General features: G+C 31.1%; 1 protein-coding gene and 1 pseudogene across 1 annotated transcript in view; one reads left to right on the top strand and one right to left on the bottom strand.

The window, feature by feature from the left end:
- LOC145293213 (uncharacterized) overlaps positions 1-7,155 on the top strand; it is a 226,578-nt gene extending 219,423 nt beyond the window's left edge. Inside the window, exon 5 of the mRNA XM_080139746.1 lies at positions 5,545-7,155. Coding sequence (XP_079995872.1) covers positions 5,545-6,244 — 700 coding nt within the window. The 3' untranslated portion in view covers positions 6,245-7,155. The remainder of the gene's footprint in view (positions 1-5,544) is intronic.
- Positions 4,270-4,386, bottom strand: LOC145293616 (5S ribosomal RNA; annotated as a pseudogene).
- Positions 7,156-22,466: the final 15,311 nt, after the last annotated feature.

The following is a 22,466-nucleotide window of genomic DNA, read 5'->3' as shown; positions in this document are numbered from 1 at the left end:
TGTTCAACCAAGCCCAGTCCAGATAGCGAAGTGAATAAATAATTATACACGTGCCTTATATGTTGATTTGAGGGGTTTTTTTTTATCTTAGTGCATATATATACATATATGCACTAAGATATAAACATATATATAATATTTTTCCTCTTAGGAGATGAATAAGCGTCGGAAATCATGGGTTAAGGAAATAGATTAATTAAATTGTATTCTTTGTTTTATTTATTTGCATTTTAGGATTAACGTTTTCAAATCATAAAATTTAAGTACCTAAATTATGTATATATATATATATATATATATATATATATATATGTACATATATATATATGCATATATATATATAAATATATATATATATAAAGAAAAATTCAAGTTTACAAATTGAATAATAAACTTAAAGCAAGTATAAATATTAATATTAATATTTATAAGAAAATCCTAACGAGATGAAGAAGCTCAATATTCGCGATAGAGCGATTGATAGATTGATAAAATGATTTCCGATCTAAACTCTGTAAATTAAAGAAAACAATTAGAAATTACAATTTATTATTCGACAAGGAATAAAAAAAATTAAAGAATTTTCTTTATTCATGGAATTTCAATTAACTGAACTTATCATCATAGGAATATTTGACAACTAAATGACAAAATAAATAGTGAATGACTATATTCAAAATTTTACCATTTATTGCCTTAAGAACGTTGACATGCACAATTCTTGAGAAAACCTGTTTTCAGATGGCGTAACAAAATGAAAAAGATAGTTGTACCTATTTACAATGCCTCCCCACGGGACAGAGTTAGACACCAGGGTCGTTTTTTAACATGGAGAAAAGGTACAAAAATAAAAATTGTCTCAGTCGTGAAGGACTGCTCCTCCACCGAAAGAGAACAAGAAATTGAAGTGCAGCATCTAAAGAACAGATACTACACTTTGATCTTGAGTTGTAACTTCTTTTCCAAATTTCGGATTTTGTAATAATGTCCATGCGTCTTTATTTTAGTTTAAAATTGATAATTGCTTTTTCTTATGATGATTTAAGGGTGAAATAAATTCAAGAATTGATATAAAAATTACATGAATTATTTTACGCTACGAAACAAGTGCTGTCAAGAATTGTACGTGTTAACGTATTTAAGGAAATAAACGATAAGATGGTCAGCATCTTGAAATTTGGAATATAGACTTTGTCATTTATTTGTTGGATGCTTGTTGTATGCTCTGAAGGATTGGTATAAATAAAAGTTGAAATAGAATTGAATAAGCATATTTCCCCATATATATATATATATATATATATATATATATATATATATATATATATATATATATATATATATATATATATTCCCTCTGATTCACTTTTTTTTAAAGTAAGATCTTTGACTTACTTGTTGTTTCATCAAATACTTCTGCATGCAAAATCCGATCCCGCATTTTGCTAATTCCTACCCTCTTATGAGAAGGAAAGTATTTCTTCGAAACTCAGCGGATTAAGGACTATCCACTTATTTAGTGTTTCGTTTTCAGATTAAATATGTTTTTTAACTCATTTCAAAGTGTTTTTTAACATATTTTATTAACTGTTTGCTCATATTATAAGCTCTATTTCCTATTTGGTTTCATCGAGCTTTTATATCTGGCTGAGATAATTTTATAAATATTAATTCTTTAATATTTATAATATACTTTAATTTTACCATCTTGGATCATTTTGGTAAATTTAATTGTAATTTTTATTTTATTTTATATATATATATATAGTTTTTAATTTTTCTTTATGTAAATATAGTCATATCTTGTTATGATGTGCAAACTGTTTCCATCATAATTGATCTCACCAAGCAACAAAATTTAAAAATTAAAAAGGTACAAAACCATTTTCAGTTTTAGAGGAGAGAAAATATAGTTTGCCATGACTGGCGTGGAGCAAGGTTTATGTTCTTTCCTTTTGATAAGAACATTAACCTTTCCTCGTGCTAGTCACGGCAAACTATGTTTTATCACCTCTAAAACTGAAAATGTTTTTGTACCTTTTTAATTTTTAAATTTTCTTGCCTGACGAGATCAATTATGATCGCAACAGTCTGCACATCGAAGCAAGATATTACTGTATTTACATAAAGAAAAAGAAAATCTATAATTTTCTGTCTTTGATTGAGCACTATCAACGACCCTTGCTAAAATTCAATTATTCTTAATTTTTTGGATATCTTTCAAGCTGGAATATATATATATATATATATATATATATATATATATATATATATATATATATATATATATAAGTGAACGTGTCTGTGTGTCTGTCTGTCTGTTTGTCTGTGTGCATTTCCCTACGCAATAACTCTGTCAACTTTTTGTCTACAGACTCGAAATTTGATATACAGGGTATTGAGATTTGAGAAAATCTTTGTGATCGGGTTTCGGCCAGAAATTTAGCTGCTAAGGGGTAAAAGTTCAACGATTTGACCTTTGAGAACTCTACCAAACTCCTCCGACAATTTGGGGTCTAAACACTTGAAAGTTTAGATATAGGTTCCTTGGACATGGATCTAACTTAATAACTTGATTCGAGCCCAAAACAATAAATGTTAAGGGGTCATAATAGGGGTCAAATTTTTAAAAATTGACCTTTTTGTTTTGTTATTTGTTCTTTTTTCTTTGCTCAACATACACCTCCAAACATCCGGGCAACGGCGGGCACCCATGCTAGTATATATATATATATATATATATATATATATATATATATATATATATATATATATATATATATATATTAATTAATTAATTAATATATATATTAATTAATATATATATATATTAATTAATATAAATATATTATTTTTATATATATCTTATATATTTTTATTAACTAACAATTACCGAGATTGTACGAGTAAACAAGAATGGAAATATATAAAAATAATATATATATATATATATATATATATATATATATATATTATTTTTAATAATAATAGCAAAGTAGTAGAATGGATTCAACTAAACACTGTACAAAAGCAGTAGTTTGTAAAAAATAGTCACATAAACTTGTGGAGAAAGGAGGGATTACACAGGTAAGAAATACTTCTTTAAACGACATGAATTGGTAAGCCTAAATTTATCTGGAGGAACAAAATTAGATACAGTATCCAATGATATTTTTGTTCATGTGTTTTGAGGGAGGTGGTGTTTGATCAACGCTGCTGGGAAGCCATGATTTTGTTTTGTTTTTAAATCCCCGAAGCAAAACTAATGACCCCTTCAAGAACATTGGTACTATTGTTTGTTCATGTAAGTAAAACTATTCAACTGGAAATTAATTGATTTACTGACAAGATAATGTTCCAATGTAGGATATTTTTTTTTATATTTGATATAGTTTTAAAAGTTTTAAAGAAACTTCCCAGGCTATATATATATATATATATATATATATATATATATATATATTGTATTTTGCGTACAGGAAGTTGTTAGATGAGATGCGACAAGTCATTGGTACCGTCGGTTTCAAGCCCGATAATTAGGACCATTTAAGGTGTCTATATCAAGCTCTCTTCAGTCAATACTCATCTATTTTGCAACCAAACGGGAGTTAAACGTGAACTGGTGAGGTGTATATATATATATATATATATATATATATATATATATATATATATATATATATATTTTGCAACCAAACGGGAGTTAAACGTGAACTGGTGAGGTGTATATATATATATATATATATATATATATATATATATATATATATATATATATATATATATACACCTCACCAGTTCACGTTTAACTCCCGTTTGGTTGCAAAATAGATGAGTATTGGCTGAAGAGAGCTTGATATGAATATCTTAAACGGTCCTAATTATTGGGCTTGAAACCGACGGTACCAATGACTTGTCTCATCTAACAACTTTCTGTACACAAAATATAAAATATAAATACGCTCTTATTTTACGGATTTTCCTTTTAATTGAGTACTCTGCTGGATTTCTTAAAAAAAAACTAATCATAATTATATATATATATATATACATATTAATATATATATATATATATATATATATATATATGAAGGTTTCCATCAGTCTTGACAGACTATGGATACCCACTGTAAGGGTGCCTGCGCGTGAAATTTGTGTGGCAAGACTTGCGCAACCTCTAACCACGCCTCTCCTGAGTCAACATTGTTGCATACCAGTGGCAAGTTGAGGTACAAGACGACTGGAAACAATGCCGAGATAAGCGGAGAGCACATACAGCGCCTAGAATTCCACAATGGTCACCCATCTGGTATTAGCCAGGCTCAACGTTGCTTAACTTCGGTGATCTGACGAGAACCGGTGTGTCAACGTGATTATGCCGTATATATATATACATATTAATATATATATATATTAATATGTATATATATATATATATACATATTGATATATATATATATATATATATTAATATGTATATATATATATACATATGTGTGTGTGTGTCCCAATAAAATGCATACGGTTTTAAATGACCATTACTCCAACATTTTTATAAATAATTCTATTTCGTGTGTAAATAACGGCCAAAGCAGCACAAAGAAATTATTCTTAAGTGCTAATGAAAGAGCGCGAATATAAGTGAAATGCAAAGACGGCTTTCAACGAAATGCGCCAACAAGACTCACAATTACTCGTTTGCAAGATACGCTTAAGTAAAAAGGAACAGTTAAAGATGTCCATGAGAACCACTCTGCGGAACCACGATCATCAACGAGCCCCACAAAAGCAAGAGGATGATTCAGAGATTTTCATAGAAAATATGTTCGTCAATCAGTTTAAAAAACAGGAGTTCCAAAATTTTGGATTCAATCAGTGAGCGTTGTCAGCTGCGCATGGACCACAATGGTCACCAAATTGAACACTTTCGATAATTCGCTGGTTTCTATATTTGTTCACAGTATTATGATGAATGAAACCTTTCTTTATTATTATGATAAATGTTGATTTTTATTATCGTGTATACATTCTATTGGTTCGCCCTGTGTATATGTTTATATATAACAATAACATAATTTTGCAAAATTATTGGTCACAATACAAAACAATATTGTAATGGATACTTCTTGAAAAGTAATAAATGACCAACTAAGAAAACTTACTATAAGAATTATTAAATACCTACAGACACTAGGGTTCCATCTTTTCGGGAATCATCAGTGCAGGGTTTCACGATTAATGCCGGTCTAGAGATTCGAACCCGGCAACGAAGCCATCTCTGACTCCATTAACAAGGACCAAATCCATTCGGCCACTATTAATCTCGAGAAGTATCATTGTAATGTAAATATTTATTTTTAAATGTTTTTAACGTCTCTCAAAGTGATCTAATCATTATATGATGATCTGCGCATGTAAAGAGAGAGAGAGAGAGAGAGAAAGAGAGAGTCACCAATGTACATAAATATATCTTAACAATCGTCTGAAAATGATATTCATGTGTTTTTTTTTGTTTTTTTCAATTTTTTCTTTCTTTTTTTTTAGGAAAGACAAACAAGAACTTTACAGATTCCATGCTACTATTATCGATTCCTTCGGCCAAGTGGTGTGCAACGGTCATCTGATTACTTCGGAATGGGTACTGACCACTTCAACCTGCATCCAGTCACTGATGACGACGTCAAGTGATAACACTGGAACATTCCCTATTCGAACGCAGGTTCGAATCGGCCAGGGGCAGACGGAAAGAATCGACGAGGTCGTGGTCCAGCCGGACGATGGTCAATTGGCGTTGTTGAAACTCAGCGGAAGTGGCAACTCTGCGGCCAAAGGTGGCCGGAGGGATACAACGTTAGAGGCATGTATAATGGCCGAAAATGAGTTTCCAGACGGTGGACAGTCGGTGCGTAAGGGAGCTTTTACGGCCAGGATTGACGGTCATAAATCCAGATCGAAGTTACGGTCGATCAGCGGCAAATACAGCCCAGCTCTCTGTGCTCGTCGACAGCATAAGTTATGCGTACGAATGCGGCAACGTAAACGGACAAACAAAGAGCTGTTCACGCTGGGTTCGCCATTTTACTTGGGGAACTCAAGAAATTGGAGACTGGCTGGAATTGGGTCGGGTTTTATGTCTACTTCGAATATCGACGGACCAGATAATTCGGAACCTTCTCTGAACATAGTTGAATTTTATCCCTTATGGGCTTCCGTAAATTGGATAGACCGGACGGTCTTCGGTTGATGATCGAATGTTCTTGTACATGTCAAAGACTATAGAACCACAATATTTGTGAAAGTTCCGAAAGAGACATTTGAATGCAGGATTTATATATATATATATGAATGAATGACATTTGACAATATTTTGAAAATGGAATATTGTTATTACCATGTTTGGGACTGTTTTTCTATTCTTATTTAAAGCTATATTTACAACGTTTCAGCCGTTGAACACTCCGACATTCTTCGAGTGCAAAATGTGGTATAAGTCCTCATCTTACACTTTTTGTTCTGTTGTTAATCAGTAAAGTGTTAATTCTTCTTTACTTAGGAAATCTTTATTTGCGTTCCCAATCCAGAGTGTCTATTTTTAGGGAACTGGATTTTTTAAAAACTAAACATGTGTTTAACTCATCCCTCGCGGGGAGGTAAATAAATTCGAACTAAAACAAAAGACACTGACGGTTCGAGATTGGTCTTATGGCTATACTGTGGAATCGGTTTCATCCGTTTCAAATCCAAGCAAGGCCATTGTTGCAATTAACGCGATAATACCACTGGGAAAAATATGAACCCACCATTCAGCTCATTCTGTACGTTTAACCAAGGAGTTTTATACAAAAAGCCGTCATAATTGGTACGGTATTTCAGCAAGAAATAGCAAAAGAAAGAACTTACACGCTCTAAACCAGATACAGTCAGAAGGTACCTTAAGAAGGCCGAAGAATACAGCGACCGAGACGTTATAATAATATCAGAAAGCTCGATAAGGGAAAACAGTCCGAAACATGGATAATATAAAGAATAAATGATTTTGAACAAAAAAAAATATGATGGACCGTTTGAAGTGGAATGGTGGATGACTAAAAAAAAGGGGGGGGGTACGTACAAAAGAAAAAAAGAAAAACAGCTCAATATTTAAAAAAAAATAAATAAAGGAAATAAAAACACACTCACAAGATTGAAAACAGAACAGATTTACGGGTCTGTGTGAGTGTACTTCCGATAAATGAAACTACAAGAAAAAAAAAACGGAAGTGACGTTGTAGATTTTTTTCAAATTGAAGTTTTATAATGACGATGTTAATCATTGCAGAAGTAAAACAGACTATTCGCCGATCGTTAATTTCATTTTATTCTTTTAACTGTTGCAAACTGTAAAACAAGGCTATGATTCAAAACGATTGGACAGAACTGAATTTTTTTTAAAGAGAAATGATTTAACATTTTTGCAAAACTGGCGACATTCACACGGATCATTCTTCCACCATTCTCCTGTGTTGTAAATATAAGCCTGCTTAACTGAACAAGGTCCATAATTCATGCAAATATTCTTTCATGTATATTACGTATATATATATATATATATATATATATATATATATATATATATATATATATATATAGGTGTGTGAAAGTATATGTTTCTACATATACTTTATATCCTTTATGTATATATATAGCAAACTTTTCAAAGAGAAAGCGCGATGATTGTTAAGACAGAAAAACAAAGCATATTTAACAAAACATTGTGCTACATTTCAAAGACAAAGAGTTTATTCACCTTGCCAATCATATTTTCAAAGCAAGAAAATTCCGGTCAAATTACAGACCCGTTTCGTTTACAGACGAACAACTGTTATTTGTATGTTAATCCTGACTATATATTCCATGAACCCAGCAGAAAACCAAAAACGTTTTCAGAAAAATATACAGCGATGTAACACATAAAATTAGAATTGACATGCAAATATTTGTTGTTTCTCTGTGAACGAAACGGATCAGTAATTGTACCGAAGTTTTAGTTTTGAAAAAAAAAATAGTTCGTAAGGGCTTAGTGATGCGAATGTAGCGACATAGTTATATACAGGAAGAGTCACGGAAAATTGATTTTTTTTTTCAGGAAAACAACACTCTGAGAATATTTTAAGACTACCTTCCTCACTCCTTATCCCTTTCTCAAGGAGAGCAAAAAGCGTTCTAAAAACATCTGTTTCCCGTGACTCATTTTATATATATATATATATATATATATATATATATATATATATATATATATATATTATATATATATTGTATATGTGTATTTATATAAATATATATATTATATATATTGTATTATACATAATATACATATATATATCTATATATATATATATATATATATATATGTATGTATAATATATGTATGTATACGTATATACAATATATATAATATAATATATTGTGTATATATATCTTTCATATCTATCTACCTACCTTACCTTACGAAGACTATGGGACAGATTCGGTGTCTGTTAAAGACATAAAGAACCCCATGCCCATCTTTAAAATATTTAAAATAAATACTCTCGAAATTCTCTATCACCAAAAAGAAACAGATCTTCAAAGCTACAACATTTTTAAATTCCAATGCAAAAAAAAGGTGAATTTCACTTTAAAAACATCAACCTCAAATTAGAAAAGATCAAATTCAAATTAGAAAAGATCACATGCAAATTAGAAAAGATCACATTCAAATTAGAAAAGATCACATTCAAATTAGAAAAGATCACATTCAAATTAGAAAAGATCACATGCAAATTAGAAAAGATCACATTCAAATTAGAAAAGATCAAATTCAAATTAGAAAAGATCACATGCAAATTAGAAAAGATCACATGCAAATTAGAAAAGATCACATTCAAATTAGAAAAGATCACATTCAAATTGCGAAGAGATCACATGCAAATTGCGAAGAGATGAATATCAAATTGAAAAGAAATAAACAATTTATAAATACCAACTTTAAACTACAAAAAGGTCAAATTCAAATTAAATCTAGATTTTATATTAAACAAGTCAGATTCAACTTAAAAAAATGATCAAATCGAAATTGCAAAAAGATCCGTTTTATATTTAAGGCAAAATTGAAAAAAAGTTCAACCACAAATAAAGATTGCTAAATATTAAATTTATACGTTTATCATCACATTAAACAGTCTTAACTTCAAAACAAACAAGAACGTATATGTTTAAGATGCGTCTACTAAACCTGTGCGTTTAGTAATGCAACTGATATTTGAACTTAACCGTGACAGATAAATTGAATAACAGAGCTCTTAACCAGATGCTTGATCGCATCTTAAGTAGATACGTCCATTCAATCTATACGTTTAGCAATTGAGATACTTTTTCAAGCTAACGAGTTGAACACCTAAGAATGAACAGACCGATGGTAGAATCTTTCATGTAAAATCCTCTAAAAATATGCAAATTATAATGAAATTTTTAAACCAGGATATCAAATTATAAATGAATCGCTTTTGGAAGTAACCAAATGAAGATTTAATTGAAGTGTGTTTAATGAATGAAACAAAGCTAAGATCTCTATATGTGGTATTTATATGTGGGTCTTTTATCACTCCTTTTTTACGGGACTCCAAAGGTTAATTATGCACATATGTGCGTGTGATATACCGTAAATCGCTATCTTTCTCTCTTTCTCTCTTTTAATGTTGATTGACCCCGCCGTTCGTCTTCGTCTCCTCTGTTTAGATAAACGAATAAAACTTCTTTTCATACGGAGAGAAATACAGAGACGTTCGCTGAGAGTGTTTAAAGGTTCTATAATTGGAGAGAATTGATTCATGCAAGAGAAGGAAAGAGAGAGAGAGAGAGTGAGAGAGAAACTAATGTTCTCTTAGCTAAGTGATTATTTGATATAGCCAAATGTTTAGCGTGCGAACAGATGTTTGGTTGGTTATTTCGCTCTTAGCGATATTCAAATCTCTCTACAGCGTTATTGACGGTGTGTCTCGTACCTGCCTCCACAGACAACTTATTTGAAAACTATTGTTTTCCCTCAGCTCTCATCGTTCGTCATCTCGAGTTATACTTAACTGATCTGACCTGTTTTGTTTTAACTACACGTGTCACCCATCGATGATTCAACCCTGAGAATAATTCGTTTAGCAGATTTAGATCATCTGACAATGTCCTTGTATCTGACTTTATCGCTATCGGTATAGAATCACTAATATGTAACATAATTACCTCCCCTTATTAAAATTAGGAATCGTTTTAATGAAAAAATGCTGTTTGATTTTAAGAACTACAGAATGTATTTTTACAACGAACTTTAAATTCACAACTCTATTTTCTTTAATTTAACATTCAGCAACTATCAGTTATTCTGAGTCCAGCTTGGTTTTGGAAATTCATTACGAAGAGGCTGCATGATGAGGTCACGTTCCACGTCGCGCGATAGGATAAATTTTAAACATTCTATGAACAAATAATTTCAGAAAATGGGCCTGTCAGCTAATTGTTACGTTCGTGAAAGTGAACCCAATTGGATTATCTTCTTTGAAGATGTGTGAAGTCTCACGTCTATGCTGATAAACAAAACACAATAGACCACTTGAAAGACAGCATTTAACGCGTTATTGCCGAAATACAGCCTAATTTAATGCGTAAACTTTGAGAAAATTGGACCTCTAGATTAAGCTATATACGCGCGAGATACGTGGCGATGTGCTCGAAGTTGTATTTAAATAATTAATGTCATAATTTAACTTTTGGAATTAACTACATATTTTTTACTATAATTTAATTTTATTTAAGGTTCACTACATCTGAAAACAACCTTTATTCCATTCCTCACGCAGCAAGTATATTCATGCTTGCTCTGTTTAACATTAGAATTGTGAATAGGTCGTTCGAGTTAATTAGTCGTGAATACCAGTTCACATCGTGAGTTGGTTAATGTAAACGTATCAAACAGAAAGATATTTTTTTTAAATAGAATGAAAAGAAACATTTACACGGAAATTGAAATTCGGTTTTTGTTATAAATTTGATCATTTTTAATTTGTATTGCTTTTTTTTTAATTTGAAATTCAACTGTTTTATTCTATGCTTGATTCTTTCTTTTTTTAATTGAAATTTTGTTTCTTTAATTTAAAGTTAAGCTTTTTTTATTGTCAGCGTAAATTTAGTATAGATCTGTCTTTCTGGTTCGGATGTGTTAATTGGGTTGAATCTCAAATTCCTCCTTATCATATATATATATATATATATATATATATATATATATATGTGTGTGTGTGTGTGTGTGTATGTATATATATATATATATATATATATATATGTATATATATACATGATGAAATATGTGTATATATATATATACATGATGAAATATGTATATATATATATATATATATATATATATATATATATATATATATATATATATATATATATATATATATATATACACGTACATGATGAAACGTTCGACAGTGTGTCATTGGATTATAGCAACCGATATGTTATGCCGGGACGGAAATCTCATTGACCTAAGGGTCAGTCAATTAAATTTAAGCAAATAAATAAATTAATTGTAACAATTTAAATACCTTGTTTTTCTTTTTGATGTTTTTTTTTGTGTGTGTGTGTATATATATATATATATATATATATATATATATATATATATATATATATATGCGTATGCATATACATATATTTATATTCATACACACACACACACACACACACATATATATATATATATATATATATATATATATATATATATATATATATATATATATATTTATGTGGGTATATAAAATATTGTACTCTGATGACGGTGTTAACAAAACATTTATTTATTTCTATGGTCATACGATATAGAAAATAAAATTAATACATGTGAATATATATTTGCATATATATATATATATATATATATATATATATATATATATATATATGAGAAGGTTATTAGCAATGTAGAATACGGGAGGTTGCAGTAATAATAAGCCAAAAAAAGAACGAACGAAAGACATTTTTGGTAGTATAGATCTTCATATATCTATTTATATTTCAGAATATGTCACACGTAGACCAGTAAATATGAAATTACTATCTAAAATAACTGCATATTAAATGCACACACACGCACGCACACACACACACACACACACACACACATATATATATATATATATATATATATATAAAATTTTGTACTCTGATTTTGTACTCTCTGGTGTTAACAAAACATTTATTTATTTCTATGGTCATACGATATAGAAAAGAAAATTAATACATGTGAATATATATATTTGCATATACGTATATATATATATATATAAATATATGTATATATATATATACATATATATGTGTATATATACATATATACATATATATATATATATATATATATATATATATATATATATATATATATATATATATACGGGATGTTGCAGTAACATGACCTATGAATAATAAGCAGAAAAAAGAACGAACGAAAGACATATTTTGAGTATAGATCTTCATATATCTATTTATATTTCAGAATATGTCACACATAGACCAGTTAATATGAAATTACTATCTAAAATAACTGCATATTAAATGCACACACACGCACGCACATACACACACACACACACACACACACACACATATATATATATATATATATATATATATATATATATATATATATAAGATTTTGTACTCTGATGACGGTGTTAACAAAACATTTATTTATTTCTATGATCATACGATATAGAAAAGAAAATTAATACATGTGAATATATATATATATATTTTCATATATGTATATATATATGTTGTGTTATCTATAATAAAGGGGATCGTGCGTAGTTGTTCTGTCTATTTGTTCATATACCGTTGTGTGTGTGTTTGTGTGTGTCTGTGTGTGTGCGTGCGTGTGTGCGTGCGTGTGTGCGTGCGTGTGTGTGGTACATGTATTTTTCAACATACCGTCGCACGTCGTCGAGTTGGTCCATCTGAAATTATCTCGTCTTGGTACTTGTTTTTGGGACGAAGATTTAATCACTCCAAGACAAGGAATTGGTTTTATAGTTTATTTCACGTTCCAGGTGTCTCGCAGAAGGATGGAAAGTGAATCTCTGGCTTGCTTGGTACATCAACCCCCCCCCGTGAAGGGGAGGAGACGTCTGTGAAGCCGTCCGTCGCATTCTAAGCCAAAACAAATCTCTACGATTCACCTAACCTGATCATGTGACTTACACGCAATCCGATCAGCTTATCCTGAGTTCCGGTGAACGTGTCTGAATATAATTTACACACCTCCCTCCCTCTCTCTCTCACTCTCTCTCTCTCTCTCTCTCGATCCATTCGCTAACATATATATATATATGTGTATACGTATATATATATATATATATATATATATATATATATATATATATATATATATATATATATATATATATAAGGGGTGGTCACCAACAATGTGTATTTTTTGACATTATTTTATTATTTCGTGTTTTGGTTTTTCATTGAAAATTATGTTTAGATCATTGTAATAATGTTTTTAAATCATTGAAATCGTTTTTAACGCGTTTCAGACGTTCTGTGAATCGTCCTCTTCAGAAAGTATTTAAAATGTTTAGAATATACTCAAAATGTGTTAAAAATGTAAAAGAACATTTTCGTAGTTCATTTGAAATGTTCCGAGAGGTGGAAACATGTGTAAACGATTCTACTTTTCATTCGTATGTCCAATTTTTATTACTGGTTCATTTGGCTGGGCTAATGTCTTATGTGTGTGTGCGTGTGTGTGTGTGTGTCTCTCTCTCTCTCTCTCTCTCTCTCTCTCTCTCTCTCTCTCTCTCTCTCTCTCTCTCTGCTTGTGTTTCTATTTATCTTTCTTTGTTTTTTCTCATTTTTTTTTCTTTTGTACTCTTACTTGAGTGGGGATGAGGGGCTCATTGGTTCTTGGTAAACTGGGTGCATAGGGTAGGGTGTGTGTGTGTGTGTGTGTGTGTGTGCGCGCGCGCGTGTGTGGGGAGTGTGTGTGTGTTTTCTTTTATTGATTCGAAGAATGTATGTTCTGTTTTATAGTATTATAAAGTTATTTGCTTCCCTAGGAAGGTAACTGTGATTCAAGGTCGTTACTAATGTGTATGTGTGTGTGTTAGGAGGGGGGAAGCTCCTCTGAAATAAGGGTAAGGGTGTTTTCATTCAATTTTGATAGTTATTTTCTGGATTATAAGATTTTAGTATTGTGAGTTTTCGTTTCAGTCTTAGACTGTTCGGGTATTCTTAATATTATGTTTGTTTGGATAAAGAGGTGTATTTATAAATATACCTAGGGGATTTTTTAATGTTTCTATTTATTTGTCTCCCCATGTGGATATGGCCAGACCCAGGATCAGTTCTTAGTGTGGGGAAGATCTCTTTCCCCATAGGACAGGGACCACTTGGAGGGGTATAGGTATGGGAGGAGGGATGATAGAAGGGATGATAGTTATCTAAGTCATGAAGGATTTCTCCTCCACTGACTGAGGGGGGAGCGATGTGTTGGAACAGATATTACACTATGGTTCTAGGTGTTTCCTAGTGTTGTTGGTTTCGAGGTTAATATGGCTGGTATTGTTCAATGTATTGTATTAGAGACAGGGGTGTTATGTCTGCGTGTAGCTCTGTCTGTCTGTGTGTGTGTGTGTGTGTGTGTGTGTGTGTGTGTGTGTGTGTGTGTGTGTGTGTGTGTGTGTGTGTGTGTGTGTTTTAATGTGTCGGTTCTGATTTATGTGTGGGTGTGTATATGTATATGTACGTGCATGCGAATGTGCCTTGCATTTCATGTTTTTGTGTGTTGATATTAAGCTCTGTTTAGTTCGGAAGTGAATCTTGTTATGAATTTTTTTTTCTGTGTACGTAAATAAAAATAATTGTCTGTTTGGAAGATTGGCATTATCTTGAAGCTATTTCCACTGCATGTGTGTACGTGTTTTGAAACATAGAGGTGTCTGTTATCTGCAAGTCTGATGTTGGTCTTATGTAAGGCCACTCTATTGCTGAAATCTTTGCTGGCGCCTATGTAGGATTTGTTGCATGCTGTGCATCTTAGTGCATAAACTACATTTCTGGAAGTGCAATTTAGATCCTTTTTTATTTTGAATCTTTGTGTTGGGTTTTTGAATGTGTATGTGTTTCCTTCTATTATTATGTCACATACTCCACATCGCGGTTTGTTGCATTTTGTAACCCCTTTTGTAGTGTGTGGAACGAGTTTTGAGGAAGTTAGGATGTGTTTTAAGTTTTTGGGTTGGCGTTTGCTTTTTATTATTTTTGTTGTTTTAAATATGTTGTTTAGTTTGTCGTTCTGATTGAGAAGGATAAGGGTTTTTGTTATCTGTGTAAATAGTTCTGGTTTGTTTTGTTGTGTGTGAAAACGTACGCTAAAATTTACTCTTTGTTGTGTTCTTTTGGGATTCTTAGTTGGTCTATTGGAATTTTTTCAGCCAGTTCAATACCTTTCTGTATTAGTTGTAGTGGATATCCTCTTTTCCGCAGGGTTATTTGCAGTTCATTCAGTCTAGTCGAACGGAGGTGTCTGTCTGTTACTATCGTGCAGACTTCACGTGCTAGGGAATAGGGTATTGATTTTAGACAGTTTTTAGGATGGTGGCTTTTGAAGTGGAAGTATTGTTGAGTGTTTGTGGGTTTGTGGTAGATGTCTGTAATTATGTTGTTGTTTTTTATTGTTACTAGGATGTCTAGGAAAGGTAGGTCTGTGGGGCTTTGTTTTAGTGTGAAGTTTATTTTGGGGTGTAGATTTTGTAGCAAAGTGTGGAGTTCTCTGATATCCCCCCATGTGGTCCTCCAGAGGATAAAGCAGTCGTCTAGGTATCTTTTCCAAGATTTTATGAAGAGTGTTTTTATATTGTGCCCGTATTTCTGCTCTATCCTTTCATAAAGTGTCTCTTCTAGGAAAGCGAGTGTAAGGGTGGTATATGTTGGTGCCATTTTAGTACCCATTGCTGTGCCTAGTATTGTGATGTAGTTTTCATTATTGAATTGGAAGGAGTTGTTATTGAGGATTATGTCAATGCTGTCACTCACGAATTGCTTATTGAATCTGGGGTGTAAAGTCTGTGTATGTTTGTCAATACAATATGAGATAGCTTCTTTTCCTAGGTTGTATGGGATATTGCTATATAGGCTTTTAACATTGAATGTGGCTATTATTGTCCCATCGTCTACTGTTTGCGGTAGTGGGCTAAGGAAGTGTGTGTCATCTCTTACATAACTTCTGACTAGATTGGTGAAGGGCTGTAATAATATATCTATTAGGTTGCTAAGTCTGCTTGTTGGGCATGATGGTCCTGCTACGATGGGTCTGAATGTGAGGTCATTGGGGTTTGAGGTGCTTATGTACTCCAACTTTTGTATGCTGATGGCATGTCTTACCTGGTTTGATTTGTGTATTTTGGGTAGCCCATAGAAGATGCTTGTTTTTGTTGTGAAGTTTGTAAGGAAGTCTTTTTCTTTTTTAGTTAATGTACTATTGTATGTTGTGCAGAGTTTTGTGATTTTAAATATGGTTGTGTCGTCTATGTTAGAGCTAATTGGTTTGTAATAATTTTCGTTCCCTAGTAATTCTAAAATTTTTATTTTATAGAAGTTCTTATTCATGATAACCCCCGCGCTACCTTTGTCTGCTTCCTTTATAACTAAGTTGTTATTATGTTGGATTTTTTAAGTGCTTGATTTTGTTTTCGTGTTAGATTACTATATATATATATATATATATATATATATATATATATATATATATATATATATATATAGCACATCACACATTCGCACAAGAACACAGGCACCATACAAATACAAATACTACTACCAAAATGCGCCAAAAGACAACATATAAACAACCGACAACCCACCACCACACGACAGTACTAAAAAATACAACCTCCCACAACAATACTTAAATAGTAACTACCAATCACGTCACCCAACTCAGTCAAGAACCCACTATCTCTTACCCCACCCCACCCATACAAATCACCAAAAAATCCCCCTACTGAACAACCCCCAACGAAACTACCCAATGGAACAAAACCACCCCTATAGATACCATCCAACACAAAACAGTCCTTACAACACTCACCCCAGTACCCCACAGTACGAAACCGACCCCAAAAATACCCCTCACAAAAACACAACCAATCCAAATACCCCAGGTACTTTCATAATCCATACATCCCTACAAAACAAACCCCTAATAACCAGTAATACATACATAATGTATGTTTTTAAGTCTTGTAACTATAAAGAATCCGAAAAAAAATAAGACAACAAGGAAGTTGAGTTAACAAAAATATATGTATTTATAAAAAAATTATCTCGGAGCAATGTGCATCTCTTTTGGTCAGCACGATCCTTTCTCCTTCAACAATTGTCGCTGTTCATTTGGCAGATTCTATGTCTTCACCATAACATTAACAAAGTACTCTTGCAATCTGAAAACAGATAAGTTATTTTCGCCGGTGGAAGTAGGAAGAGTTATTGCCCTTGGAAAAAAGTAGATCCGCAGTTGACAGTTTTATTTGAGGGTGGGGGAGAACAAAATGTTTCGTGCATTACAGACGTTAATCATTATCAAATCAGTGGTTTCTACCGTATCATTTTAATCTATAAATGTTTGAATGAATCTATTAAAGATTATACTTTGTCCTCCGCTCATTTTTTAGTTAGTATTAAACCGATAACGTGTAACATTAGACGTAACAATGTTTATGTTTAGAGCACAATTGAACCATGATACTTGACTTTTGCATTTTAAGCTTTAATTCAAGTCATTATATAAAAATATAATTGTATAAAACCAACAGTAGGTTCGCCAATGTAGATTATAATGCATTGGATTTTTTATCATGAATTTAAGTCTTCTCTTCATGATTGCGTTATATAAATTTTGTACCCCTCAAAGAATCATGATGCTTACATATATATATATACACACATATGATGATGATTGCAACGTCTTGTCAGACGAGTGCCACTCCCTCAGATACTGAAAGTTCATGAGCCCGAAAAAAGACATATAGTCCTGCCAGCGAATTCACATGCTCAAGCAGACATGACACTAAAGACGGTCATTGTTATACATACATATATACACACACACACACACATATATACATTCGTACATACACAATACACAATACGCACACATACATATACATACACACACACATGCAAACATAAACAAGACGCATACATACATACATGTCTATAAGCATACGTTCATATATACCCATATACATACACAATGCATAATACACAAACATACATATACATACCCACATTCAAACATACACATATACATACATATACATCCACATATACAAACACATACACACATATACTTACACATACATATACGTACACATATGCACATATATATACATACACTTACCTACATATACATACCCATCCATATATATGCATTAATACACATACACACATACATGCACACATACAAATACATATACATACACACCTGCAAACATACACATACATGCATATACACACATACATGCATACAAACATTTATAAATGTATATATGTACACACACAAACATATATACACATAGACACATATACACACATATACACAGAGATATAAATACATATAAACTCACATGTACATATATAAATATATACACATACACATATAAACATACACACACACACATACATACATACATACATATAATGATGGCAGAATAGTTGTTACATTCATCCAGCATTACAGGCGTACACACGTCACAGCTTTTTTTATCGCCACAGGACTTTTTTCTTTTTTTTTTTTTATAATAGACAAATACCTGAGGGAGTATCTATACAAAGATGGTGTTACAGAGTTTTAGCTTTGTACGACAGCTAAATCTCTCTCTCGGTTCAAAATGTTGACATCCAGCAACAAGTAAGAGCAAGATAGCCAGCAACAAGTCAAAGCTTAACGCGAGTACTGGTCTCCCGCTTTGTTTTTTTTTCTTTTTTTTTTAATAAAAAAAAAATTTGGTTGAGACAAACACTTTTGGAATAGTAACTGACGATGATTTTTTTTCACAAATAAACTCAGCGACGTATAGTCAAAATGTAAACAGTCCACCGACATATATTAAAGACGCTTACTTTTTTTTTTTTTAAATAAAAAGTTTGGTTGAGACAAACACTTTTGGAATAGTAACTGACGATGATATAAACAAATTCACACATTTTTTCACAAATAAACTCAGCGACGAATAGTCAAAATGTAAACACGGTCCAACCGACATAAATTAAAGACGCTTATTTTTTTTTTTTAACTTTTTTTACACACATATATACACACACATACATACATATATATGCTTATATATATATATATATATATATATATATATATATATATATATATATATATATATATAGGTAGATAGATAGATAGATAGATAGATAGATACGAGCAAACAGTTAATAAAACATGTTAAAAAAACACTTTGAAACAGAGTTAAAAACATATTTAATCTGAAAAGGAAACACTTGAACAGCGGATAGTCCTTAATCCGCGGAGTTTCGAAAAAATGCTTTCCTTCCCATCAGAGGGTAGGAATTAGCAAAATGCAGGATCGGATTTTGCATGCAAAAGTATTTGATGAAACAACAAGTAAGTCAAAGATCTTACTTGATAATAAAAAAATGAGCAGAGGGAATATGGTGAATAAAAAGGTGATTACACGTGAATGGATAGTCTGGTTAAAGATAAATAATCCAGTGACGGTAAAATCCAAATATATAACTTCAAGAAAGTTAATTGAATTTCCATTTGCACAAGTAAAATCCAAGGAAATCCCGTAATTGGAAGATGGTCCAAAATAATCCAAAGGCAGAAATCCATGGAATAATTTACACAAATATGTACAGGGAGAAAAAGGGAAAAAATTCCAATAATATTAATAAAAGAAAAATAAGATATGCTTTTCATTCTACTGCCGAGACATAAATATAAATAAGAAAGATCAGAGAAGAAGAAGAGGGGAAAAATTCAATAGTGATAGCATTAGATATAAAATAGAAAAACAAATGTCAAAATGACCCAGACAGGAAATGTTAAAAGACGCGAAAAAATATATATATTTTATTTTATATATATATATATGTGTGTGTGTGTGTGTGTGTGTGTGTGTGTGTGTGTGTGTGTGTATTACAACCGTATGTATGTATATATGTATGTATGTATGTATGTATGTATGTATGTATGCATGTATGTATGTATGTATGTATGTATGTATGTATGTATGTATGTATGTATTACAACCGGATACGATATATAGGGAAGACTATTTCATTCAATGGTTCGATTATATTCTGGATATAATCGACACTAAATTATATAAGCCACCGGTGGAAGATATAAAAAATAAACCTAGAAATGTCTGTGTAATTTTGTATGAAAATAAAGGTTTTGATGATATAAATTTACCTAAAGTATTAAATAAACAAACCTCATACAATTACAACCAAATGAGCTACAGACCAAAGATCAGAAACCAATAGTTACATAAAACTATGGCCAACCAATTATAAAAAAACGGTAGAACATATATTTCATATAAATGATAATATTACAAATATTCCAGAATTTTAATGTAATTCCTCTCCTTTCTGTAATAATTAAATAAAACATGTAATTACAGGAAAGCTAAAGATAGTAAATAATCCTAAATTAAGAAAACTCCTTAGCAAAGATCCAAATTATAGAGAGCCTAAATGCCTAAATTACACTAAATGCGTTAAAGAAGTAACTAAAGCACTAGAAGGTTTTATTATGTCTATGGTAAATAAATATAAATTAGCACAGTCTACGTTTGATGCATGGAAAAATAATATACTTGAATGCGTAAATGAAAAGATTAAACGTATAAAAAAAATTTAAACATCCTAAAAAAACTAATCCTCTTCTTAAAAATTTAGGAACTAAGAATACTTCAAGATAAATTTATAATAGTTCCTACTGATAAAGCGGCAAACAATATAGCTTTTATATGTAAAAAAAATATCATATACAACGTTTATTGATAGAAGTAGGAATTATAGGTAACGTTTCGGATACCTATAAAGTAAGTAATATTAATTTAGATTGCATTGTACTAGGTAAAAGTTAAAATAAAAAACAAAAAAACTTTCATGTATGTATTGGATACCTAAAATGCACAAACATCCAATTAGCACTAGGTTTATTGTACCTATTGACTATGCCTCCCCACGGGACAGTTAGACACCAGGGTCGTTTTTTAACGTGGAGAAAAGGTACAAAAATAAAAATTGTCTCAGTCGTGAAGGATTTCTCCTCCACCGAAAGAGAACAAGTCAAAGGCGTGCATTACTAAACCTTTAAGGAAAGCTATATCTAAAATATTTAAATTTATTATAAATCAAATAAATAATTTCCACCAGATTAGAAAATTCTATAGAAAAATAAATCTATTTTTGGTGGTAAATAATTCACAACCAGTAAAAGAAAAATTAAATTAAATTAACTCCAGGATAAAGGCAAAATCTATAGCGACTTATGATTTTAGTACGCTATATACTAAAATTCCACATGAAAAATTTATAAAAGAATCAAATGATACTGTAGATTTAGCTTTTGAAGGTGGAAAAGGTAAATATATACACTTTTCAAACTCTAAAGCTTTCTGGTGTAAAAATAAAAATAGCAAAACGAGTGTTTCTAAAGGTATTTTAAAAATACTTGTAAGTCATCTTATTAAAGAATTCTATTTTCAAATACTAAATAAAATATTACAAATGATAGGTATCCCAATGGGATTGGATCCTGCACCATTTTGGGCAAATCTGTATTTACATAGATTCGAGTATATATATATATATATATATATATATATATATATATATATATATATATATATATATATATATATATATGTATGTGTGTGTGTGTGTGTGTGTGTACATATATATATATATATATACACACACACACACACATATATATATGCGTGTGTGTGTGCGTGTGTGTGTATACACACACACACACACACACGCACACACACACACACACACACATATATATATATATATATATATATATATATATATATATATATATATATATATATATATGTCATCACAAATAAAAAATAATATACGTATCCAAAACATATAATTTTCATGGGTGTAAAAGATTTATAGATGACCTTATATGTATAAACGATAATGATGAATTCGAAAAAAAAAATAAGCATCTTATATATCCAAAGGAGTTAGAATTAAATTGTGAACATAGAGGACAACAGGCTACATTTCTGGATTTAGATATAAAAATTGAGGATGGGATTTTTCTTTATAAAATATTCGGCAAAAGAAACTCTTTCCCGTTCAAATAG

The sequence above is a fragment of the Euprymna scolopes genome, chromosome 14, assembly GCF_053919585.1.
Source record: "Euprymna scolopes isolate OS-2025 chromosome 14, ASM5391958v1, whole genome shotgun sequence".
Lineage (NCBI taxonomy): Eukaryota > Metazoa > Mollusca > Cephalopoda > Sepiida > Sepiolidae > Euprymna > Euprymna scolopes.
This window is presented reverse-complemented; position numbering and strand designations above follow the sequence as displayed.